The 26,972-nt window shown below is 38.8% G+C and overlaps 1 protein-coding gene and 1 long non-coding RNA gene across 2 annotated transcripts in view; one reads left to right on the top strand and one right to left on the bottom strand.

The window, feature by feature from the left end:
* Positions 1-26,972, top strand: part of EIF2AK3 (eukaryotic translation initiation factor 2 alpha kinase 3) — a 79,680-nt gene that overhangs the window by 50,721 nt on the left and 1,987 nt on the right. The window contains exons 11-16 of the mRNA XM_050754190.1: positions 714-836; positions 3,965-4,114; positions 9,456-10,236; positions 13,902-14,069; positions 22,922-23,023; positions 26,727-26,789. Of these exons, the coding sequence (XP_050610147.1) occupies positions 714-836; positions 3,965-4,114; positions 9,456-10,236; positions 13,902-14,069; positions 22,922-23,023; positions 26,727-26,789 (1,387 nt within the window). The remainder of the gene's footprint in view (positions 1-713; positions 837-3,964; positions 4,115-9,455; positions 10,237-13,901; positions 14,070-22,921; positions 23,024-26,726; positions 26,790-26,972) is intronic.
* The window catches only part of LOC126933950 (uncharacterized), a 39,506-nt gene continuing 21,824 nt past the window's right edge, over positions 9,291-26,972 (bottom strand). The window contains exon 3 of the long non-coding RNA XR_007718779.1: positions 9,291-10,387. This is a non-coding gene — a long non-coding RNA (uncharacterized LOC126933950). The remainder of the gene's footprint in view (positions 10,388-26,972) is intronic.

Here is a 26,972-nt window from a genome sequence, read left to right as displayed (position 1 = left end):
AGCGCACAGAGGAAGGCCATCCCAGTGGAGCAGACAGCAGAAGCAAAACCTTGAATTGTGAGAGAGCATGGTGCAAATTGACTGGATTGTACAGTGCAGGTCAGTGAAGTCAGCACTAAAGGGAGAAAAAGCCTGCTTAGTGGAGGCCCCTGTGAGTGACAGATGGTGAGTTGGCTTCTGTCTGACTTGGTACCTCCAGTGGTAAGTACACTGACTCATGAGGCAACCCAACCCATGTCAGCTTTGGTTCCTAGGAAGGTTTATGGCTAAAATAGTACCTGGGTAAAATAGGATTGATTAAATTTTTCCCATAAAATTTACAGGTAATTAGCTAAGATAAAACCACATTTTCTGTAATTGAGTACAAAATGTTACAGAATGTAAAAGATACGAGAATTAGGAATATGATATTTTGGTAGATGATAGGAAGTATTGGACAGCACACATCAGTGGTGCAATAGCTGTAAGAACAAGTGATTCCCAATTAAACACATCTTTTTTATTTTTAATTTTTTTCTAGGAAATGTAAGAATGTGTTTGCTTCATTTATACAAACAGAAGAACTAAAAATGCGTTAATCAAATTATACTATTTATTAAGATGAGTTCTATGAGTTTATACATTTTTATGTGTCATAAGATTGAACTGATTTTCACCTTACCACAAAATTTAGAACTATTGCAAACCTTTATAAATTTTACCTCTTTTTAAAGATATCTAACTGATTTTGAGCCAATTCAGTGCCTGGGACGTGGTGGCTTTGGAGTTGTTTTTGAAGCTAAAAACAAAGTAGATGACTGCAATTATGCTATCAAGAGGATCCGTCTGCCCAATAGGTAATGGGTGGTACCTTTAGTAAATTGAAATCAGCACAGTGTGATCTAATCTCATGGGTAAAATATCCTTCTTACTGTACTCTGTAAACACCATAGAAAACACAGTTTCAGACCTTTCAAATCTTAGGTTCTAAGTGCTGCCAATTAACCAGCTGTCTAAAAGTTGTTATCTATATAGGTTGCTTTCTATCTACTTTTAAAATATGCCCTTGTTTTTTATTATTAACTCAGGACTTTCATTTAGTGGCTTATAATAACTAGACTTCAATAAATTGCAGCATTTTAAAATATTCTATATTTTTGTGTAAATAAGGAAAAGTACTAGAACAAAAACATTTGAATTATATTGTCTCTATCCGGTAATAACTATTATTAGCACTTTAGAGTATATCCTTTTGATTTTGTTTTCTGGTCATAAATTTACCTAACTGGTAGCCAGTTGCCAGTACTGTACAGTTTTGTCTGTTGCTTTCTTCTTCATATCCTCTATGTTTTTCATGTTATTAAGAGTATTTTGGCTGGGCACGGTGGCTCATGCCTGTAATCCCAGCACTTTGGGAGGCCAAGGCGGGTGGATCACAAGGTCAGGAGATCCAGACCATCCTGGCAAACGCAGTGAAACCCCGTCTCTACTAAAAATACAAAAAAATTAGCCAGGCGTGGTGGCGGGCACCGGTAGTCCCAGCTACTCGGGAGGCTGAGGCAGGAGAATGGCGTGAATCTGGGAGGTGGAGCTTGCAGTGAGCTGAGATCGCACCACTGCACTCCAGCCTGGGCGACAGAGCAAGACTCCATCTCAAAAAAAAAACAAAAAAAATTTTTATTAGAATCCTAAAGTATATTAAAAGTATTTTATGGCTTGGTAATAGTCCATTTAATACACGTGCTATATTTTGTTTAACCATTTCTTATTGTTAAACAATGTGGTTTCTAATTTGTAACAATTAGAAATAACTTTACCATAAAAAAAAAACTTTGCAATATTCATCTTTTTATGTACATTTTGACAATTTCTGTTTCCTTAGGATAGATTCCTAGAAGTGTGATTTCTGGCTCAGAACAGTGTGATGCTTAAGATGATAGGCTTCCAGCAATACGTTTTATTCTAACTATGTAGAAGGCTCTTGTTGCTTTTTTTTTTTTTCTTCTCTTTTTTTTCTTTTTTTTTGAGACAGGGTCTCACTCTGTCACCCAGGCTGGAGTGCAGATTGCACAGTCTCGGCTCTCTGCAACCTCTGCCTCCCTGGTTCAAGTGATTCTCATGCTTCAGCCTCCCGAGTAGCTGGGATTACAGACATGCACCACCATACCCAGCCTAATTTTGTATTTTGGTAGAGATGATGTTTCACTCCTGACCTCAGGTGATCCACCTGCCTTGGCCTCCCAAACTGCTGGGATTACAAGCATGCACCACCATGCCCAGCTAATTTTTGTATTTTTAGTAGAGACAGTATTTCACCGTGTTGGCCAGGCTGGTCTCGAACTCCTGACCTCAAATGATCCACTTGCCTTGCCCTCCCAAAGTGCTGGGATTGCAGGTGTGAGCCACTGTGCCTGGCCTCTTGTTGATTCTAGATTAAATGCACGCTAATTGTTGTGCTGTCGTCATATCTGGTAGTCGCAGTTTTTTCAAATTCCTGTCTGGTAAGGACAGGAGTTGGGTGGTTTGGGTACTAGGGAACTAATTTTTTCCTTTTGGTAAATAACTTTTGAGTAGTTTAAATATTCATATGTGCCAGGCACTACATAAGCTATAAAAACTAAGGTTTCTGCCCTTAAGAAGCCTGTACCTTTTTGGTGCTTTTGTATGTACACTCAAGTAAATACAATGCAAGAAAGATTTTGACCTTTGCCTTATCTTAGTAAATATTAATAGCTTCTCATGAAGAAGAGCAGATGTGGCCAAAAGGCAGTCAAGCTTCATAAAAATGGTGACATTTGCTCTGGGTGTCAAGAGTAGCCTTTTCCTCAGTAGAAGACAGGTGGGGAGGGATGGCCAAGTGCATGAAATGGCCCGAGCAAAGGCTTTCACAAGCACTTGGAGGTGGTATGGAGAATGGTAAAAGTTCTGGAATAGATGGAACAAAGGGTGAGAATAGGGGAGGATGGAAGAGAGGAAGAAAAGGATAGGTTGGCCAGGCACAGTGGCTCATGCTTGTAATCCCAGCACTTTAGGAGTCCTAGGCGAGTGGATTACTTGAGGCCAGGAGTTCGAGACCAGCCTGACCAACATGACAAAATCTCATCTTTACTAAAAGGCAGGTGGAGGTTACAGTGAGCAGGTGGAGGTACAGAGATCGTATCACTGTTCTCCAGCCTGGGTGGCAGAGTGAGACTCTGTCTCAGGCAAAGAAAAAAAAAAAAAAAAGAGATAGCTTATAGCACCTTAAATGCCAAGCAAAGAAGTTGGGATTTTAAAACTTTATTTTTATGTGCAGTAGATGCACTTGTAGCATTTATTTCCAGGAAAAAAAAAAAACTGAAATACTTGTATTTTTTAAAATACAGGACTTGTGTGGCCTTTTAGAAGTATACCCCCTAGGCTGGCCAGGCACAGTGGCTCACGCCTGTAATCCCAGCACTTGGGGAGGCCGAGGCAGGTGGATCACCTGAGGTTAGGAGTTTGAGACCGCCTGACCAACATGGTGAAACCCCGTCTCTACTAAAAACACAACATTGGCTGGGTGTGGTGGTGTACATCTGTAACCCAGCTACTCGGGAGGCTGAGGCATGAGAATCACTTGAACCAGGGAAGTGGAGGTGCAGAGAGCCAAGATTGTGCCACTGCACTCCAGCCTGGGTGACAGAGCAAGACCCTGTCTCAAAAAAAAAAAAAAAAAGAAGAAGTATAACCTAGGCTAACTCATCTGTTTCTAATTTTAGTTTTCAAGAAAAGATCCTATTTTATTATTTTTCTGTTTTCACTATTAGATATGAATATTTCTTCAGATATGAACAGCCTTCAGTGTTGTCTTACTCTCTTTTTCAGGCTAATGTTATTTCTTTAATTTTCCTTTTTTATTGATATATAATACATCTACATATTTTAGGGGTATAAGTCGTATAATTTGTAAAGATCAAATCAGTGCAACTGGAATATCCATCACCTTAAATATTTTCTCTTTCAGGGAACTGGCTCGGGAAAAGGTAATGCGAGAAGTTAAAGCCTTAGCCAAGCTTGAACACCCAGGCATTGTTAGATATTTCAATGCCTGGCTCGAAGCACCACCAGAGAAGTGGCAAGAAAAGATGGATGAAATTTGGCTGAAAGATGCAAGGTAACTAACTTTGTTACACATACACTTAAGCTAGTTTTTAGCTTGTGTGATTACAATATCAATTTTATAACTTTAGGGTTTTTTTTTTTTTTTTTTAAAGAAAAGGAACAGCAGAGTTCTGTTTCATGTTTTGAAAAGTTCTCTAACCACTTGTGAAATTTTGATTTAGATTTTGAGAACATGCAGGGGTGACTCATGCCTATAATCCTAGCACTTTGGGAGGCCGAGGTGGGAAGATTGCTTGAGCCCAGGAGTTCAAGACCAACCTGAGCAACATAGTGAGACCCTGTCTCTTAGAAAAAATAAGAGAGAACTTACATTCTAAAAAATTATTAGTTAATAGGGCTCTATACATTGTGACTGATTGAGGGATTTATGGTGTCTTTTCTCAATATAAGGTATCTGCTTCTGTCTCCAATTTTAAAAATGTTTATTTAATTCTTAGCACTTAACAATTTACAACTTCTTTTTAAGTAGTTTTGAACTATTTGCAGTTAAAAATACATAAACTTAGCCTGAATATATATATATATTTTTTTTAATTTATTTATTATTATTATACTTTAAGTTGTAGGGTACATGTGCATAACGTGCAGGTTTGTTACATATGTATACTTGTGCCATGTTGGTGTGCTGCACCCATCAACTCGTCATTTACATCAGGTATAACTCCCAATGCAATCCCTCCCCCCTCCCCCCTCCCCATGATAGGCCCCGGTGTGTGATGTTCCCCTTCCTGAGTACAAGTGATCTCATTGTTCAGTTCCCACCTATGAGTGAGAACATACGGTGTTTGGTTTTCTGTTCTTGTGATAGTTTGCTAAGAATGATGGTTTCCAGCTGCATCCATGTCCCTACAAAGGACACAAATTCATCCTTTTTGATGGCTGCATAGTATTCCATGGTGTATATGTGCCACATTTTCTTAATCCAATCTGTCACTGATGGACATTTGGGTTGATTCCAAGTCTTTGCTATTGTGAATAGTGCTGCAATAAACATACGTGTGCATGTGTCTTTATAGCAGCATAATTTATAATCCTTTGGGTATATACCCAGTAATGGGATGGCTGGGTCATATGGTACATCTAGTTCTAGATCCTTGAGGAATCGCCATACTGTTTTCCATAATGGTTGAACTAGTTTACAATCCCACCAACAGTGTAAAAGTGTTCCTATTTCTCCACATCCTCTCCAGCACCTGTTGTTTCCTGACTTTTTAATGATCGCCATTCTAACTGGTGTGAGATGGTATCTCATTGTGGTTTTGATTTGCATTTCTCTGATGGCCAGTGATGATGAGCATTTTTTCATGTGTCTGTTGGCTGTATGAATGTCTTCTTTTGAGAAATGTCTGTTCATATCCTTTGCCCACTTTTTGATAGGGTTGTTTGTTTTTTTCTTGTAAATTTGTTTGAGTTCTTTGTAGGTTCTGGATATTAGCCCTTTGTCAGATGAGTAGATTGCAAAAATTTTCTCCCATTCTGTAGGTTGCCTGTTCACTCTGATGGTAGTTTCTTTTGCTGTGCAGAAGCTCTTTAGTTTAATGAGATCCCATTTGTCAATTTTGGCTTTTGCTGCTGTTGCTTTTGGTGTTTTAGACATGAAGTCTTTGCCCATGCCTATGTCCTGAATGGTACTACCTAGGTTTTCCTCTAGGATTTTTATGGTATTAGGTCTAACATTTAAGTCTCTAATCCATCTTGAATTAATTTTCGTATAAGGAGTAAGGAAAGGATCCAGTTTCAGCTTTCTCCTTATGGCTAGCCAATGTTCCCAGCACCATTTATTAAATAGGGAATCCTTTCCCCATTTCTTGTTTCTCTCAGGTTTGTCAAAGATCAGATGGCTGTAGATGTGTGGTATTATTTCTGAGGACTCTGTTCTGTTCCATTGGTCTATATCTCTGTTTTGGTACCAGTACCATGCTGTTTTGGTTACTGTAGCCTTGTAGTAGAGTTTGAAGTCAGGTAGCGTGATGCCTCCAGCTTTGTTCTTTTGACTTAGGATTGTCTTGGAGATGCGGGCTCTTTTTTGGTTCCATATGAACTTTAAAGCAGTTTTTTCCAATTCTGTGAAGAAACTCATTGGTAGCTTGATGGGGATGGCATTGAATCTATAAATTACCTTGGGCAGTATGGCCATTTTCACGATATTGATTCTTCCTATCCATGAGCATGGTATGTTCTTCCATTTGTTTGTGTCCTCTTTGATTTCACTGAGCAGTGGTTTGTAGTTCTCCTTGAAGAGGTCCTTTACATCCGTTGTAAGTTGGACTCCTAGGTATTTTATTCTCTTTGAAGCAATTGTGAATGGAAGTTCATTCCTGATTTGGCTCTCTGTTTGTCTGTTACTGGTGTATAAGAATGCTTGTGATTTTTGCACATTAATTTTGTATCCTGAGACTTTGCTGAAGTTGCTTATCAGCTTAAGGAGATTTTGGGCTGAGACAATGGGGTTTTCTAAATATACAATCATGTCATCTGCAAACAGGGACAGTTTGACTTCTTCTTTTCCTAACTGAATACCCTTGATTTCTTTCTCTTGCCTAATTGCCCTAGCCAGAACTTCCAACACTATGTTGAATAGGAGTGGTGAGAGAGGGCATCCCTGTCTTGTGCCAGTTTTCAAAGGGAATTTTTCCAGTTTTTGCCCATTCAGTATGATATTGGCTGTGGGTTTGTCATAAATAGCTCTTATTATTTTGAGGTACGTTCCATCAGTACCGAATTTATTGAGCGTTTTTAGCATGAAGGGCTGTTGAATTTTGTCAAAAGCCTTTTCTGCATCTATTGAGATAATCATGTGGTTCTTGTCTTTGGTTCTGTTTATATGCTGGATTATGTTTATTGATTTGCGAATGTTGAACCAGCCTTGCATCCCAGGGATGAAGCCCACTTGATCATGGTGGATAAGCTTTTTGATGTGTTGCTGAATCCGGTTTGCCAGTATTTTATTGAGGATTTTTGCATCGATGTTCATCAGGGATATTGGTCTAAAATTCTCTTTTTTTGTTGTGTCTCTGCCAGACTTTGGTATCAGGATGATGTTGGCCTCATAAAATGAGTTAGGGAGGATTCCCTCTTTTTCTATTGATTGGAATAGTTTCAGAAGGAATGGTACCAACTCCTCCTTGTACCTCTGGTAGAATTCAGCTGTGAATCCATCTGGTCCTGGACTTTTTTTGGTTGGTAGGCTATTAATTATTGCCTCAATTTCAGAGCCTGCTATTGGTCTATTCAGGGATTCAGCTTCTTCCTGGTTTAGTCTTGGAAGAGTGTAAGTGTCCAGGAAATTATCCATTTCTTCTAGATTTTCCAGTTTATTTGCATAGAGGTGTTTATAGTATTCTCTGATGGTAGCTTGTATTTCTGTGGGGTCGGTGGTGATATCCCCTTTATCATTTTTAATTGCGTCGATTTGATTCTTCTCTCTTTTCTTCTTTATTAGTCTTGCTAGTGGTCTGTCAATTTTGTTGATCTTTTCAAAAAACCAACTCCTGGATTCATTGATTTTTTGGAGGGTTTTTTGTGTCTCTATCTCCTTCAGTTCTGCTCTGATCTTAGTTATTTCTTGCCTTCTGCTAGCTTTCGAATGTGTTTGCTCTTGCTTCTCTAGTTCTTTTAATTGCGATGTTAGAGTGTCAATTTTAGATCTTTCCTGCTTTCTCTTGTGGGCATTTAGTGCTATAAATTTCCCTCTACACACTGCTTTAAATGTGTCCCAGAGATTCTGGTATGTTGTATCTTTGCTCATTGGTTTCAAAGAACATCTTTATTTCTGCCTTCATTTCGTTATGTACCCAGTAGTCATTCAGGAGCAGGTTGTTCAGTTTCCATGTAGTTGAGCGGTTTTGATTGAGTTTCTTAGTCCTGAGTTCTAGTTTGATTGCACTGTGGTCTGAGAGACAGTTTGTTATAATTTCTGTTCTTGTACATTTGCTGAGGAGTGCTTTACTTCCAATTACGTGGTCAATTTTGGAGTAAGTACGATGTGGTGCTGAGAAGAATGTATATTCTGTTGATTTGGGGTGGAGAGTTCTATAGATGTCTATTAGGTCTGCTTGCTGCAGAGATGAGTTCAATTCCTGGATATCCTTGTTAACTTTCTGTCTCGTTGATCTGTCTAATGTTGACAGTGGAGTGTTGAAGTCTCCCATTATTATTGTATGGGAGTCTAAGTCTCTTTGTAAGTCTCTAAGGACTTGCTTGATGAATCTGGGTGCTCCTGTATTGGGTGCATATATATTTAGGATAGTTAGCTCTTCCTGTTGAATTGATCCCTTTACCATTATGTAATGGCCTTCTTTGTCTCTTTTGATCTTTGATGGTTTAAAGTCTGTTTTATCAGAGACTTTAGTATTGGCAACCCCCGCTTTTTTTTTGTTCTCCATTTGCTTGGTAAATCTTCCTCCATCCCTTTATTTTGAGCCTATGTATGTCTCTGCGTGTGAGATGGGTCTCCTGAATACAGCAGACTGATGGGTCTTGACTCTTGATCCAGTTTGCCAGTCTGTGTCTTTTAATTGGAGCATTTAGTCCATTTACATTTAAGGTTAAGATTGTTATGTGTGAACTTGATCCTGCCATTATGATATTAACTGGTTATTTTGCTCGTTAGTTGATGCAGTTTCTTCCTAGCCTCGATGGTCTTTACATTTTGGTATGTTTTTGCAATGGCTGGTACCGGTTGTTCCTTTCCATGTTTAGTGCTTCCTTCAGGGTCTCTTGTAAGGCATAGCCTGAATATATTGCCCATATTAACTATGATATGCTATAGGAAGGAAGGCCCTTTAAAAACTGTTAAAGGAGAAGAAAAAGGAAGCATGTGTAGATAGACTGCCACCAAACAACTGGAGTGAAACTCCTACCTACAGGTGTCTAAGCAACATTAGACCCACATGAGGTACCTTGTTAAAGTGGTGCTTATTATAGACTCAACCAATAAGTAAGCTGTGGAAGGTCCAAGTGAAGTGGCCACGTATCTCAAGGTCTTGTGAGGCGCTGCCCTACTTTGGATTAGGGCTTCAGAATCACAGCCACCAAGGAATCCTTTCTTCACTTTGCATAAAAGGCTTAGGCTGCTCTGGCAGCCCCAGACAGTCCCAGGTACTGTTTCATGTATAAAATTAAGCTTTAAAATTAAGTTTTTTAGAAGGAATGAATGGAATGTGATGTTCTCTATCTCACATTACATGTTTTTATTTAGTTTGTATGTTGTTTTGTTGTTTGCCATTTGGTAAGTGGCCTTATTATAGTTGCTTTTTAAACAGAGGGTGCAGTTCAGGTACTTTAATCAATATATATTCACTCTTACCCCTTTGTATTTCTCCCACTTTTAGCACAGACTGGCCACTCAGCTCTCCTAGCCCAATGGATGCACCATCAGTTAAAATACGCAGAATGGATCCTTTCTCTACAAAAGAACATGTTGAAATCATAGCTCCTTCACCAGAAAGAAGCAGGTCTTTTTCAGTAGGGATTTCCTGTGACCAGACAAGTTCATCTGAGAGCCAGTTCTCACCACTGGAATTCTCAGGAATGGACCATGAGGACATCAGTGAGTCAGTGGATGCAGCATACAACCTCCAGGACAGCTGCCTTACAGACTGTGATGTGGAAGATGGTACTATGGATGGCAATGATGAGGGGCACTCCTTTGAACTTTGTCCTTCTGAAGCTTCTCCTTATGTAAGGTCAAGGGAGAGAACTTCCTCTTCGATAGTATTTGAAGATTCTGGCTGTGATAATGCTTCCAGTAAAGAAGAGCCCAAAACTAATCGATTGCATATTGGCAACCATTGTGCAAATAAACTAACTGCTTTCAAGCCCACCAGTAGCAAATCTTCTTCTGAAGCTACATTATCTATTTCTCCTCCAAGACCAACCACTTTAAGTTTAGATCTCACTAAAAACACCACAGAAAAACTCCAGCCCAGTTCCCCAAAGGTGTATCTTTACATTCAAATGCAGCTGTGCAGAAAAGAAAACCTCAAAGACTGGATGAATGGACGATGTACCATAGAGGAGAGAGAGAGGAGCATGTGTCTGCACATCTTCCTGCAGATCGCAGAGGCAGTGGAGTTTCTTCACAGTAAAGGACTGATGCACAGGGACCTCAAGGTCTGTATTTGTGGCGCATCACCCTTGGGTTTCGATCTGACGTTTTGTGATTCAGAGAAGTACTTGCAGTACTCTGACGCATCCTTAAGAGTTGGGGAGAGTAAAAGCATCTGAGAACAGAGGTCTGAGAAAGTAGCCTTGGAGAGGCCTGCTGCAAGAATAAGAAGTCTTATGTCTGAAACCTTTAGGCAAACCATGCATTCATTCTCTTCGTTAATGTGTTTGTGTTCATTTTACTGTAAAAGGTATTCTCAGTAGTCCAGGTGAGGGAAAAAAAGAAAAAGGAATCTTTAGGTAAAATCCACCATGAGCAGATATAGCCTGTTTTTTTGTTTTTGTTTTTGTTTTTTTGTTTTTTTTCCTCTATGATTTTGAGTAACCCTGACACGAATACCTGCAGGGCTCTGAAGCAGCATGGTGAAAGGTATCCGAATGGAAGGAGAGACATGGGTTCCTTCATTAGCCAGCTTGAATTGGGGCAGATCTCCACACTTTTCCTTCTATTTCTGAACTCTTTAGACTTTGGGGGAAGGGGTAAGAAGCTGAATGGGGAAAGGTAGCAAATAGTTAACCAGATGACTGTTTATAGCTCTAAAACCTTGGATTCTATTTTCAATATATTCAATAGTGAATGTTGTAGTAATATAATGTGCAAAATTACTTAAAGATTCTTACTAAAACATGACATTTCCTTAGTAGTGTTTCTAAAAATAAGTATATGGAACTTTTATTTAACTAATTTCCCACATTCCATGTACTCTTAGCCATCACCAGTAGATGTGGAGTGAATGTATAAATACTTTTCTGATGAAAGTAGCTTAAAGTCTTGATAGATGTGATTCCATTTTAAGTCTTTCCAGTTTTATGTGACCACAGACTTGTTTCAGGCACAAAAGTAGCTATTTGGACACAAGTTATTTTCTTCTAAAATCAGCGGTAGGTTTTCAAATTCTTTGGTATATTTTAAGAGTTTTAGGGTAACAAGTGTAGGAATTAGAAATAATTCTTATTTTTCAATATAATTGTTATTTAGTCACACATAATGATTATGCTTCAGTGATTTTGATGTGGGCCCAAACTGATTACCAAGAATTACCAAGAATTGTTCTGCACTGAATGAAAAGTTCAGAGATGAATTATTTGGTTGGATTGGAGAAGACAGTTTACAAGAGACCACACACCGCTAATTTGAGAGAATACTAGCATTTAGGTTTCAATATAGTAAATGGTTATCACTAGGTGGAAAACAACTAGCTGAAATACACATTCTTCCTGTACTTAACACTTGCTGTACGCACAAATGCCAACTTGAAAGACAATGAATCATGTTTTCACTAATAATGAATATTCTTCTGCTAATGTTATAATGTAAATGAGATATTGGTAAATATCCATTTAATGCTACAATGTTGTCTAAAGATTTTTCTGTAATTGTCTATGCACCAGAAAAATTGCAAGAAGAAAGTTAATATTCCTGTTAGTTTTTCTAGAAATCAGAAAGGTTTTTTCCTTTCTAAATAGAAGGCAATTCCTTCTAAAGATTTCTAGTGTGGTCCCCAAAAAAAAAAAAAAAAAAAAAAAAAAAAGCCAAGATTTTTATTCCTGGGTGAAAAAGCTGTACATTTTGCTACGTTCTGACCTAAATCTTTGGCTCAATGTTAAACCTCCTAGGCCCTCTCCCCCTGTTATATTTTGGTCACATTTTTGTCTTCAGGACTTTGACTCCTACCTCTTTAGACTGACTTCTGGTTCTCTTTTCTCCACTCTGAGCTTTTCTCAGTTTCTCTTGATATACAGTATTCTGACAGAAACCTGGCCTTTCTTCATTATTCTCATCACACCTGGGTTATTTATTCTCTGGTTTCTATGGGGCATGAACCATGTCTGTTTTTTTCACCTGTTATAGTCTCAGTACAATGCCTGAATGTTCTAGATGGTCATATCATTTATTTTGAATTTTATTTTTTTTGCACTTAAAAGCGTTTATACTGACTTAACCAGAAAAGAAAATCTGTTGGCCCATGTGGCTAAACTGTTGAGAATTCAGGTAAAGCTTTAGCTGAGATCAAGAGAGTTAGCCAGAACCTGGTTTCTCTCCTCCCCATTTCTTATTTCTATTTAAGTCGTTTGGAGGTGGTGGGGTAGAGGGTGGAGAGAAAAGTATTGCTTTTTCCCACTATTTATCAGAAGTTTTATTCTACTTAAACCAAGGACACCTACCCATCCCCCAACAAGTCCACTCCCTGGCCAGGCAATGGGATTATGTGGATTGGCTTAAGCAACTTGTAGAACATGAATGCCTTCCACACTAACCATGGGGTTTTGCTGCACAGTCAGCAAGAAGGAAGTTCCCAAAGTCAAGTCAAGATACTTCTGGTGGAAGCACAGGGAGATAGACACTGGAGAGCCAAAAAACTTATCTATTATAGGGTTCAGTAAATAACAACTGCCATCAGATGATGGGAGTTGAGAAGAAAGATGACATTTAATGCAGGATAGTCTATTATTGCCTCTGGTACAAAGTTATTTATTGGAGAGCTGCAGATTATTACCATAGATCTTATACACAATAACTTGATGCTTCCAAGTCAAAATCGTTTAATGGTATTTTAGAGTTTGGGAATGCAATGTTATTTTCTGTCATTATTTGAAACATGATGAAATTCAATTTCATGAGCTACATGGCTTCCTTTTTCCTCATTTCAGCGGCTATGAATGGTGGTCATATTACCCGCAGAGTAGAGTAGACTCTGAGGGAAAGATGATGTATTTCATGTAGGGCATTTTGGGTTTGAGGAGCCCATGAGATCTCTGGTTAGATGTATTCAATAAACAGTGTCATACGAGTTTAGAACTCAGGGCAGATATATGGGAGTAGATGTAGTCTTGAGAACACAGAGGTTTTACAAGAGGCAGCATACAGTAGTAGTGAAGAGCTCTTATCCCTTCTGATAATCTATATCCCCCTCTCAGACGCAAACCAAAAGATCAGTCTGTTTCATTCATTCACCAAATAGTAATTAGCTACCATAGAGCAAGAACTGGACTGAAATCTGGGCATGTGGCAGTGGATCACAAGGTCCTTTCCTCATAGACCCAAACTGCTCAGGTTTGAATCCCTGCTCCACTACTTGCTAGCTGGGTAACCTTGGGCAATTTGTTTAACTTCTGGGCCTCACTTTTTATGTCTGTAAAATGGGGGTAGTTCTCATCTAATGGGGTTGTAGTACACGAGTTAGTTAGTAGTAAACTGCTTTGAACTGTGCCTAGCACATTGCAAGTTGTATTTACAAACTCGTTATTATTAGTTATAATTATTAAGGCTTTAAGTCATAAGTGTAGAGATGCTTGCCTGGGAAGAATATATAGAATAATAAGATTGAGGATTAAGTACCATGATCCCTAGGGAATGTGCATCTCAAAGGGTTTAAGTAGATGTTCAATAAATACTAGCACTCTTTGCTACCCTTCCCTTTTCTTTACTAGCAGTACTTGTCTGGCACAGAAAAAATGTCACTATTTTCATATTAGCCCATTTTAAAAAGAAATATACTTGAAAATATCTAGTTTATTGTATTTTTTCTTTGTAGTCATTTAAATAATTCTCCTTACTTTTTCTCCTTCATGCACACCCACTGTACTTTTGTCTGTTGTATTCTTTCCAGCCATCCAACATATTCTTTACAATGGATGATGTGGTCAAGGTTGGAGACTTTGGGTTAGTGACTGCAATGGACCAGGATGAGGAAGAGCAGACGGTTCTGACCCCAATGCCAGCTTATGCCAGACACACAGGACAAGTAGGGACCAAACTGTATATGAGCCCAGAGCAGGTGAGTTTTTCAGACTTTTACTTATTAGCACAGCAGCAGATGTACCTGATCAATCTCTTCCCATGTTTTCATTAAAATGCCCAGTAATCTAAAACCCAGTAAGTCTGAAAATTATGAAAACTGGCAGTAGTGTTCCAGTAGTAGAATAGTGACACAGCTAAGATGTAGTTTCTACAACCTGAATTGGGGCTGGATTAAGAAGAACACAGCACACAAAATGCACTCACCCCCTGAACAAGCACCTGACAGTAACCAGGAATTTGGAAAGAGACTTTGAATGCCACCGTCCCAAACTTAACTTCGGTTTGCCTTGTGTAGACTGTGTTGGAACTGTTTTCATAGCCAGCTAGACCCAGAGGTACTATACTGAGCTTCCCTCTGTAGTCATTCATAGGCAACTTCCAGCATGTACCATAATAGGAAATAGAGGCACACAGGCTGACAGGTGTTGCCTTGTGGGCTGCTTGGCCTTCACAGGAAAAGTACTGTAATCAGGGCTGGAAAAGTACTGGAAGAGCAGGGGGAGCAGGGTATCCTGAAAACGTCAGATGAGCATGCTCAGCCACCACCAGGCAAATGACCTTCACAAGCTTCTCTATGCTTAGGGCAGCGGGTCTCAGACGTTTTGGGCTCAGTACCTATTTACACTTGTAGAAATAATTGAGAACCCAAAAGTTTTCTTAACAAAATTTTATCTATCAATATTTTTCATATTAGAAGTTAAAAGAGAAATTTATAAAACTTTATTAAATCAATTAAAGTAACGGAATTAAACCTATCACATCTTAAGATATTTTTATGAAAAATAAGTATTTTCTAAAACAAAAAAAATTCCCCTGAAAAAAAAAAATTAGAGTGACATTTGTTTACATTTTTGCCAGTCTCTTTAAAGCTGACTTATAAAAGTGCTATATTCTTCTGTCTGCTTTTGTGTTCAATCTGTTGCAATATGTTATTTTGGCTGAAGCACATGAAGAAATCTGGCCTCACACAGATATGTAGTTGGAAAAAAGAGCAATATTTCATTTCAAGTAATTATAGGTATTTTCTTTGATAGTATATCAAAACTATTAGTATATCAAAACTTAGTAAGTAATAGTTTCTTAAAATTCATTTACACTGTGAAATCTAAAACCATTCATGAATATTTTGTACTCTGGTACTTTTAACATCCCTTGGTCCATTTTGTACTTTGAATGGAACTTTTTACCCATGCTTGACTTTATATTGTGCATTAGTCATTTGGAAACTATTGGTTCCCTAAGTTTAGCAACTATTCCAAAAGTTGTCACAGTTCATCATGTAATATAAAAAGTCACTTTGGTTAATATGACCACCAATGTCATCAGAAAAGGCTTTACGTATTAGGAGGCTATCAAATTCCCACTGGTAGATTCAAATCTTCCAAAATTTTAATTTTCACTTAAAAGCTCAACTTTTTATGATTGGCAACAAATACTGTTAGTTTTCCTTGAAGTGCCATTCTCACATTGTTCATCTTTTTTTCTCTTTAAAAAAAAAAAAGTATTTTTTTTTTAATCTCAAGACCCCGGAGATGGGGTCGTGCTGTGTTACCCAGACTAGTTTTGAACTTCTGGCCACAAGCAATCCTTGAACCTCAGCCTCCCAAAGTGCTAGGATCACAGGCGTGAGCCACCATTCCCAGTCTCATTGTTCATCTTTAAGAAACTGTCCCTCGGCCGGTTGCAGTGGCTCATACCTGTAATCCCAGCACTTTGGAAGGCCGAGGCAGGCAGATTACCTGAGGCCAGGAGTTCGAGACCAGCATTACCAACATGGTGAAACCCCATCTCTAGTAAAAATACAAAAATTAGCTGGGCATGGTAACGCACGCCTGTAGTCCCAGCTACTCAGGAGTCTGAGGCATGAGAATTGCTTGAACTCGGCAGGTGGAGGTTGCAGTGAGCCAAGATTGCACCACTGCACTTCAGCCTGGGTGACAGAGCAAGACTCCGTCTCAAAAAGAAACTATCTGTCAAGTATCCAAGTCTCAATAACTGTAGTTTGTCAACCAATTATTCTTTCAAGTCAAAATGGTGTTCTATGAAAAGAGCAGCTAGCACATATTGTAACTCAAATAATTGCACAAATGCTAATGATACTCACAAGCTAATCTATGCTTACATCAGCAGGTCTGAACTTCTTAATATTAGTTTGTTTTTTAAATTGACTCATAATTGTACATATTTATGGGGTACGTAGTGTCGTTTTAATACATACGCTATTGGATCAGGGTAATTAGCATATCCAAGGTGTCAAACTTGGAGACAACTATTGTACTTTGGTATGGAGCATAAATGTTTTTATGAATATTTTCCATTTTGTCAGATCATGAAAAAGGTGTATATTTAAAGGTTGAGATTTAATAAATTAATAATTTTTACTGCTAAGGACATTTTAGGTGAAGTGGTTTTTGGTTTTGCCTGTGAGCACGTGGTGCTGAATGTAATTGCTACTGGTACAGCTTGGCACTGCTCGCTTGATTCATGCTTAGGTTCTGTCAATGCAAATGTCAACACAGTGAAAAATTATGTCTTAGTATTATTATGAAAATAGTCTTGGCCTTGCAGACCTCTTGAAAGGGTGTTAGGGTCCCCAGGAATCCATGGACCATACTTCAAGAACCACCGGATTTGATTATCTTTGAAAGATTGTATCAGAGACCAGTAATAGGAACTGCCTTTGAGGAAGGCAACTTTAACTGTCATAGAGCATCCTTTTGAAGTGTTTGCATTGTTTACGTTAGTCAAGTGTTTCTTTTTTACAGTTTGAAATTTCATTTTGTATTTCATCTTTGAAGGAGGTTGCAGTGAGCCAAGATCCTGCCACTGCACTCCAGCCTGGGCAACAAAGCGAGACTCTGTCTCAAAAAACAGAAAGAAGAAATCAAGCATTTTTACGTAGAGTCAAAAAAGTATCTTAAATGAAAAAAAAATATGCAGAAATGTGTACACCTTTTGTGTAAAGGAGGAAAAGATAGATACACATTTGCTTATGTTTACATAAAAAAAACTCTGGAATGATGTGTAAGAAACAAATGGCTATGGGGGAAGTGGCAGAGGGGAAGTGACTGGTGGGGCTAGGCCAGTGAGGGACAGAGTGAGAGGGAACTTTTACTGTTGGTTCTTTTTGAGCCATAGGAATGTGTTACCTATTAAAAGTTAATTTGAGATGAGAAACATATAAAAATTGGCAATAGACATCAAACCCAATGAACAATAGGTGCCAGTGGTTCTTGTGAATATTGATACCAAAATGAGAATAAAATGCAAAATGTATTCCTAGTAAAAGACAAATAATTTTAAGTATGCTTATCATTATAAGCTGAGTTGGTGATTCCTATATTAAATTAACAAAGATCAGAAAATGGATGACGGTAAGAACATGGAAAATAAAGGTGGGAATAGGGATTTGTACTTGATGTAGCTAAATTTGGCAAATAGAATAATAAAACAATATTTCTACCTCTGTATCACTACAGACAACAAACACAAACTGCAGCAAAGGGAAAGGATGTGGAAATACAAGTGGTGCTAAAGCCAAATATTAGTTATGACAACAAATAAATAGATGTGTTTAAATAGCCCCACGAAAGGGAAACTTCAGATTGGATTGTAACTAAAAAAAAAAAAAAAAAAAAAAAAAGTTACAAAGGGAAGCTAGGTAAAAAATATACTAGGCTTTATATATAGTTGCTATTTGAACATTTATTGATGAGTAAATTATAATTATATATACTATCATTTTGAACTTCTAGGCCACAAAGAAATATCACAGATATTGTAAATGCCTTTTTATGATCACAATACATTAAAAGAAAGGTATAGTGGTTTATAAATTGATGTTTATAATTTTGTTTGTTTTTATTTTTGCTTTTGCTTCTGTTTTGGCTGGCTGGAAATTTTATTATTTTATTTTTTTGAGACAGGGTCTTACTTTGTCACCCAGGCTGGAGTATAGTTGTGTGATCTTGGCTCACTGTAGCCTCCACCTCCTGGGCTCAAGTGATCCTCCCCCCTCAGCCTTCCAAGTAGCTGAGATTATAGGTCCACACTGCCATGCTCAGCAATTTTTTTATTTTTTGTGGAGATGAGGTCTCACTCTGTTGCCTAGGCTGGTCTTGAACTTTTGGGATCAAGCAGTCCTCCCGCCTTGGCCTCCCAAAGTGCTAGGATTACAGGCGTGAGCCACTGTGCCTGGCCAACTGGAAATTTTAAAACCCTCCTAAATAACTATCAGGTCAGCAGATGGTGGGTTGATAAGTGCAGCAAACCACCATGGCACATGTTTACCTGTGTAACAAACCTGCACATCCTACCCATGTACCCCGGAACTTAAAAAAACAAAAAAAAAATTATTAAAAAATAACCATCAGATCAATAATGAAGTAAAAATACTCATAATGAAGTATGAAGAAAATGTTGAAAGAAGCTGGGCACCGTGGGTTGAGCCTATAATCTCAGCTACTTAGGAGGGTGAGGTGAGAGGATCACTTGAGCCCAGGAGTTCCAGGCCAGCCTGGGCAAAATAGTGAGACCCCATCTTTAAAAAAAAATGTAAAAAACTTTTTTCAAAAATGAAAGACATGAAAAATGGTGAAATCTATAGAAGTTTTCAAAGTTCCATTTTGAGATAAATTTATTTTACAGGCCTTCATTACATAGCACATTACTGTATAAATGATTAGAATTCTGCTCAGTAGAAGGCAGGGAGGAGCCAAGAAGATGGAAAACGAACATAAGAATTGATACGGGTGAAACAGTAAAATAACATCACCATGGTTGTTTCTAATAGTTTAAAATAAAGATAATCCTTTCTAGCATAGATACCTACTTAAGGGGGGGAAATCACAAATAAATTTAGAAATTAGAAAGGATACAGAAGAGATTTTTATTTATAAGGGACTGTCATATATAGTCAATTGGTTGCAACCAAAAGTATCCAAACTGGCTTACATAGAAAAATAAATAAAATAAATCTATTGGCCCTGATAATTGAATCATCCTGCTCAAATGATCTGGCCAAGGCCTGGTGAAAGGAAAAATTAAAACTATATGAAATACCAAAATACTATAAATACATATTTCTGTCTATAGGAAAAAATACTAGAAGAGCCATAAAATATCAAGTCATTGCTTCTGAGTAGCGGGACTTCTAATGAATTTTAACCGATTTTGGACGTTTCTGTATGTTCCAATTTTTCGACACAGTCATATAACAGAATTGATATTAAAAACAGTTTTGGTTGGGCATGGTGGCTCATACCTGTAATCCCAGCACTTTGGGACAGGTGGATTGCTTGAGCTTCAGAGTTCAAAACCAGCCTAGGCAACAGGGTGAAACACCATCTCTGCAAAAAATACAAAAATTAGCTGGGCATGGTGGTGTATGCCTGTGATCCCAGCTACTTGAGAGACTGAAGTAGAAAGGATCACTTGAGGCTGGGAGGCGGAGGTTGCAGTGAGCCAAGATCATGCCACTGTACTCCAGCCTGGGTGACAGAGTAAGACCCCTTTTAAAAAATAAAAAAAAATAAAGGTTTTTTTGGTCGGGCGTGGTGGCTCACGCCTGTAATCCCAACACTTTGGGAGGCCAAAGCGGACAGATCACCTAAGGTCAGGAGTTCGAGACCATCCTGGCCAACATGGTGAAACCCCATCTCTACTGAAAATATAAAAATTAGCTGGGCGTGCCGGGCGCGGTGGCTCAAGCCTGTAATTCCAGCACTTTGGGAGGCCGAGACGGGCGGATCACGAGGTCAGGAGATCGAGACCATCCTGGCTAACACGGTGAAAGCCCGTTTCTACTAAAAAGTACAAAAAACTAGCCGGGCGAGGTGGCGGGCGCCTGTAGTCCCAGCTACTCGGCAGGCTGAGGCAGGAGAATGACGTGAACCCGGGAGGCGGAGCTTGCAGTGAGCTGAGATCCGGCCACTGCACTCCAGCCTGGGCGACAGAGCGAGGCTCCGTCTCAAAAAAAAAAAAAATTAGCTGGGCGTGATGGCAGGCACCTGTAATCCCAGCTACTCGGGAGGCTGAGGCAGGAGAATTGCTGGAACCCAGAAGGCGGAAGTTGCAGTAAGCCGAGATCTTGCCATTGTACTCCAGCCTGGGCAACAAGAGCAAAACTCCATCAACAACAACAACAAAAAAAGTTTTGAATCATGTTTTTAAAAATGTATGATTATTTAAGAGGCTGGAAACAATACTTTTACGTTTTAAATATTGTGAAAACAAATAAAAGGAATTCTATCTGGATGCTTATTAATGAAGGCTCATGACTTGGGAAGCCCCTCCCACCCAGCCCTGTTTAAAAGAGATGCTTCTCCCTTCACTCCCTGCCAGAGTCCATCCCATTACACTGGTTTCTTTTTACAGCATTTTTAACTCTTTGAGATTCTTTTTTCTTTCCCTGTAAAATATAAACTATCAGTATAGGGACTTAGCTTGTCTCTCTTTCTACTCTAACGCCTGAAACAACACCTAGAATGTGGCATAGCTTCATAAGTGTTTGGTGGATGAGTGAAGGTGAATGCTAGTGAAAAGATGAACACCAGGTAGTCCTGGTCACCCCATACACACTTCTGTGGTGACTGTAGTGTGGCTTGTGGCTGCTGTGTGTGTGTGTCTTGGAAATGGGTTGCCATTTGAGAAAGGAAGAGGTTGATGACAACTGAAGCTATATTTGGTAGTGTTGAAAGTACTAGAAGATTAGGAGAGCTGTAGAAATTGTATGGCAATGTATAGTGGTTAAAATTTGGTAGTTAAAAATGCACAGTCTTAATTATCTTCTTAATCCTCTTTAAATGTAGAAACTGTCACTTTATAAAGTGCTCCTTAAAACGTCGCTCAAAATAGTTTGGCTGTATGAATTGTACAATCTTACCCAAACCTTAGAAGCCATATGAAAACATTGTTTTAAAATTATTTATTATTAGAACTCTCTTAATTTTCTCATCCTTGAAATAAATGAGCAGGACCCATGGTTACTTTGTTCTTGGTTGTAATTACAAAGAAACACAGCTTAAGTTCTAGATTTGCACAGTGATTAAACAATCAATTCAAACTCAAAGGATATATTCTACCTCCTAATTCCTTATTTTTTAGATATTTTGTAAATATAACTTTTCATGCATTCATGAGGCTACATTTCTTTTTTAAATATATTTAATAATATTAGAAATAATAAATAAACTTAGTAACACATTATATATCAGTCTGTCCTCTAGGGAATACGGAAGGTATAGGGATATATAACAAAAAAGTAAAAATCACTTACCAAAAATATCTCTAAGACATTAACAGCAGTTACTTCCTTTTCTCTCTCTCTCTCTCTCTCTCTCTCTCTCTGTGTGTGTGTGTGTGTGTGTATATACACACACATATATTTATACCTTACCTTAGAAAATAAAATTGGAATTCTACACTAACATTTTGGATACAATATTAAAATGTAAGCATTTCCCATATTATTAAATATTCTTAGAAAATATTTCCAGCTGCATAGTGTTCAACATTCATTTGGGACATTTTAATTCCTTGTAAATTTTGCTATTAGGAATATCACTTGGGTCACTGTCCCGGCACCCAAATGTCTGTACACATTTCCATCTGCCCTAGGGTGGGTAAAATTAGATGGGATCATTAAGCAGGAGTAAACATTTTTTGCCAAGTTGCTTCTTATAAATTTGTGTTAATTTATATTCTCCAAATAGTGTGTGAGGGTGTCCTTTTCAGTTCCCCTATACGATTTGTTTTTGCACATTTTTTTTTGACACTTTCAAAACCCCAGGGATAAGAAGTGAGACAGGGTTCAGATTGCTACAGTCTCTTGGAAGGGAAGAGGGTGATGCCACTGATGTGGTCGCTGAAGCTTTCCATCTGCTCTTCTGTAAGCACAGAGGCAGGCAGCCTGCGCAGAAGGCCAGGGAGACAGATGCCAAGTACAGTTCAGAGGGGAAGTTGTGGAGGGACCATAAATGCTGGCAACTGCCCCGTGACCAGCTCTACTCCCGAATTAAGAAGTACTGGTATGGAGCATTTCCAAAGTTCCCTTCTTTGGCTGTTTCTCAAATGTCAAGTTATATCCCTAAAGAAATTTTCACAAATAAAGGGGTTCTTCTGAGTCACCAAAAGGTCAATTTTAATTTAAATAAAGCTTTATTTAATCGAGTAGTTCTGTTGTAATTCATTTGTTCATTTTAACAACTAAGTATTTACTGAGGGCCTTCTCTATACTTAGCCCCAGTGCTGGACGATAGCAACACAAAAGAAGCACTTCCTTTCCTCCAGGACTTGATAATCTAGTTGTGAAGAATAAGAAATATACACATGAAAAATACAAGCAAGAATGCAAAGTATCCATAATTAAGTGCCCTAATGAAGGCTAACTACAGTTGATTAGTGGTTTGGAGTAATGAAGATTTTCTCATAAAAATGGGTTAGCACTAAGATGATTAGAAATGAGAGATTTGCTTTAGATAGCGTTCCCTTTGAAAAACCTCACCTCAGGGGTAGTCAGGCAGATTTTGCTGGCTCCCACAAACTTTTTTAGCATGGCAAGTCTCCAGGTTTCCAAGAGGCCTGTTTTACTGATGCATATCTCAGCGCTGTACCTGGGCTTTCCTTCTGTAATGCTGAGTAGTTTAATTACTCTTGGTGTAGTAGTGAAGAAAAGAGACTTGGGAGATTAACTCTTTGCTAACATTTTTACACGTGTACTTGCATTTAAACCAAGAAGTGACTAAGTAAACTTTGGGATTCAATAATGCTGTAATATCAACTGTACTGTCTCTATGTTAATTTTTAAACTTTCTTTATATGGGATTTCAGATTCATGGAAACAGCTATTCTCATAAAGTGGACATCTTTTCTTTAGGCCTGATTCTATTTGAATTGCTGTACCCATTCAGCACTCAGATGGAGAGAGTCAGGGTAAGTACCCTCCCTACTCAACAAAAAAGGTTCAAACAGAAAATAATCTAACATTTACAAAAGAGTTTTTTTTTTTTTTTTGAGACGGAGTCTCGCGCTGTCACCCAGGCTGGAGTGCAGTGGCCAGATCTCAGCTCACTGCAAGCTCCGCCTCCCGGGTTCACGCCATTCTCCTGCCTCCGCCTCCCGAGTAGCTGGGACTACAGGCGTCCGCCACCTCGGCCGGCTAGTTTTTTGTATTTTTTAGTAGAGACGGGGTTTCACCGTGTTAACCAGGATGGTCTCGATCTCCTGACCTCGTGATCCGCCCGTCTCGGCCTCCCAAAGTGCTGGGATTACAGGCTTGAGCCACCGCGCCCGGCCTACAAAAGAGTTTTTTAAAGACTTAGGTGTTCTTAATACCAGCAGACCAGTTAACTAAAAGTAAAAGAGGTGATGTGAGTAACACAGGGAGGAGTTCTAGACTATTTGCTTCCATTTAAAGTTCAGTCTTCAAAAATTTGGTCAGATTGTTTGTTCTTAGTTTTTGCTTAAATTCATCATAATTTAACAATGTTTTGCACTCAGTAAGTTTGTAATAACTAAATATTTAGGAGAACCACAAGGTAATGGGGGCCATACATTCATATATTTAAAAGCTGTCAGATTATGCACAATTAGGTTTTTTTCCCTCTCAAAATAAACCATGACCACAGCCTTTAAAGCAGGTAGTACTGAAATCTTTTTTTTTTTTTTTTTCAAGACAAGGTCTTGCTCTGTCGCTCAGGCTGGAGTGCAGTGGTGCAATCACAGCTCACTGCAGCGTCAACCTCCTGGGCCCAAGCCATCCTCCCATCTCAGTTTCCCCAGTAGCTGGCACCACAGGCACGTGCCACTATGCCTGGCTAATTTTATTTTATTCATTTTGTAGAGATGGGCTCTGCCTATGTTGCCCAGGCTGGTCTCAAACTCCTGGGCTCAAGTGATCCTCCTGCCTTGGCCTCCCAAAGTGCTGGGATTATAGGAATGACTGAAAGTTGTTTTAAAGTAACCCTCTGGGCCAGGCGCGGTGGCTCACGCCTGTAATCCCAGCACTTTGGGAGGCTGAGGCGGGCGGATCCCAAGGTCAGGAGATCGAGACCATCCTGGCTAACACGGTGAAACCCCGTCTCTACTAAAAATGCAAAAAATTAGCCGGGCGTGGTGACAGGCGCCTGTAGTCCCAGCTACTAGGGAGGCTGAGGCAGGAGAATGGTGTGAACCCGGGAGGCGGAGCTTGCAGTGAGCCGAGATCACTCCACTGCACTCCAGCAGCCTGGGCGACACAGAGCGAGACTCCGTCTCAATAAAATAAAATAAAATAAAATTTTTAAAAAGTAGCCCCCTGGGCCAGGCATGGTGGCTCACACCTCTAATCCCAACACTTTGGGAGGCTCGAGCAGGAAGATCACTTGAGGCCAGGAGTTCAAGACCAACCTGGGCAACATAGTAAGACCTCATCTCTACAAAAAATTTAAAAATTAGCAAGGCATGGTAACACATGCCTTGGGAGGCTAAGGCAGGAAGACCACTTGAGCCCAGGAGTTCAAGGTGGTTACCGTAAGCTATGATTGTGCCACTGCACTCCAGACTGGGCGACACAGCAAGACCCTGTCTCTGAAAATAAATAAAGTAGACCTCTGTCACATTCTTCCCTATCTTTCATAAGTAGCTACCCTCACCTCTTCTAGTTGTTGTCCCTGGTACTTACCTCTCTGTATTTTCAAAGTTTAGGCTCTTGTCACTGTTCCTTATTTTATCAGTTTTAGATCTTACTTATTGATCTCTGGCCATGGTAGAAGAGGAAGTAGTTCTCACATAGAGCGAAATGACTCATACCTTCTGACCGAAAGGACCTACCAAATGTTCTGTATAATAAATTGGGAAAAAAAAAAAGAAAAAAACAGTCAGAATAACTAAATTTCAGAACACCAGAAATAAAGACCCTAAAAGCTTCCAGAAAGAAAAATAAAACAGGTCTAACCTAAGTAAAGGATCAAGAATCAGAGGGCATCAAAATTTATATAGTTATAAATGCCTCAGAGAACACTATCAAGAAAGTGAAAAGACAAGGTGGATGCACTATGTGGGAAGCTTGAAGCAAGAGGAATTCCTTGAGACCAGGAGTTCACGGCTACAGTAAGCTATGATTATGCCTGCAAATAGCCTGGGCAACGTGACACCCTATCTCTAAATAAATTAATTAAATAAAATAGAAAGTGAAAAGGCAGCTCACAGAATGGGAGAAAATATTTGTAAATCCTATATCCGAAAAGTATCTAGAATTCAGAATATATAAAGAACTATTCCAACTCAACAAAAACACAACTCACTTTTAAAAGGGGCAAAGCAATAGACCTTTCTCCAAAGAGGATAAACAAATGGCCAATAAGCATGTGAAAAGATGCTCAACATCATTAGGCACTAGGGAAATGCAAATCAAAACCACAAAGAGATACCACTTCAGCACAATCTAGGGGATCTGTACTAAAAAAAAAAAAAAAAAAAAAAAAAGCAAAGAAAATAGCAAGTGTTGGCTAGGATGTGGAGAAATTGGAACCCTCATGCCTTGCTGGTGGAATGTAAAATGGTGCAGCTGCTTTGAAAAACAGTCTCTTTTAAACAGTTAAACATAGAATTACCATGGAATCCAATAATTCTGCTCCTAGGTATATACTCACGGGAAATGAAAACATAGATAAAAACTTGTATACAGCTGTTCATACGAGCATTATTTCGAATATCCAAAAGTAGAAACCACCCAAATGCTCATCAACTGACGAATGGAAAAACAAAGTGTGGTATTTTATACAATGGAAAGTATTCAGCCATTGTAAGGAAGGAAATACTAATATGTGCCGCAACGTAGATGAATCTTGAAACCATGCTGAGTGAAAAAGCCAGACACACAAGTCCACTTCTGTATGATTTAATTTTTATGAAATATTCATAATAGGCCACTCCATAGAAACAAAGATTTCCAACATTTTCTTTGTGCTTTAATATGGCCCTTTCTCTCTCTCTCTCTCTCCCTCCCTCCCTCCCTCCCTCTCCCTCTCTCTCTCTCTCTCTCCCCCTTATCCTTCCCTCCACACATATATACATACATACACACACACACACGCGGGCGCACACACAGTCATCTTGGTATCCACAGGGGATTGGTTTCAGGACTCCCTATGGATACCAAATCTGTAGATGCTCAAGTCCCTTATATAAAATGGTGTAATATTTGCATAGAACCTACATATATTCTGTGTATTTTAAACCTTCTATAAATCATAGTACCTAACATAATGTAAATTCTATGTAAGTAAGTATTATGCTATATTACTGAGGTAATAATGACAAAAAAAAAAAATCTATATCTGTCCAGTACAGATGCAAGCATCTATTTTTAAATTTTAAAAATATTTTCATTCCATGGTTGGTTGAATCCTTGGATGTGGAATCTGTAGATGTGGAAGACCAACTGTATATACATATATATTTCTCCTATATTTTGAGGATATTTGATGGAATGTACATCTGTGCTCAGGAAACATATAGTTATTAAATCAGGAAAAGCTATTGATAAATTTTCCACTTGAGAAATATATAGCCTCTTAGTCATTTTTTAGAGTATCAAAAAATATTTTCATGTTTTTTGTCAAAGTAAACTTAATGATACTTTTTTTCTTTTTAGACCTTAACTGATGTAAGAAATCTCAAATTTCCACCATTATTTACTCAGAAATATCCTTGTGAGGTATGTGTAGTTCTCATCTTTTATCTTCTTTAGAATCATCTTTAGAACTTAAGGGGTCCTTAGCAGTCGCTCAGTTTCCCCATATCACAGATGAGGAAGCCAAAAGTCTAGAGAGGAAAGAGACCTGCTCCCAAGAGCACAAAAAATTTTAAACACTGGAACTGGAGCCTGGCTCCTTCGGCC

Source organism: Macaca thibetana, chromosome 13 (assembly GCF_024542745.1).
Source record: "Macaca thibetana thibetana isolate TM-01 chromosome 13, ASM2454274v1, whole genome shotgun sequence".
Classification (NCBI taxonomy): Eukaryota; Metazoa; Chordata; class Mammalia; order Primates; family Cercopithecidae; genus Macaca; species Macaca thibetana.
The sequence above is the reverse complement of the archived record's forward strand: the minus strand, read 5'-3'. Positions and strand labels throughout refer to the sequence as shown.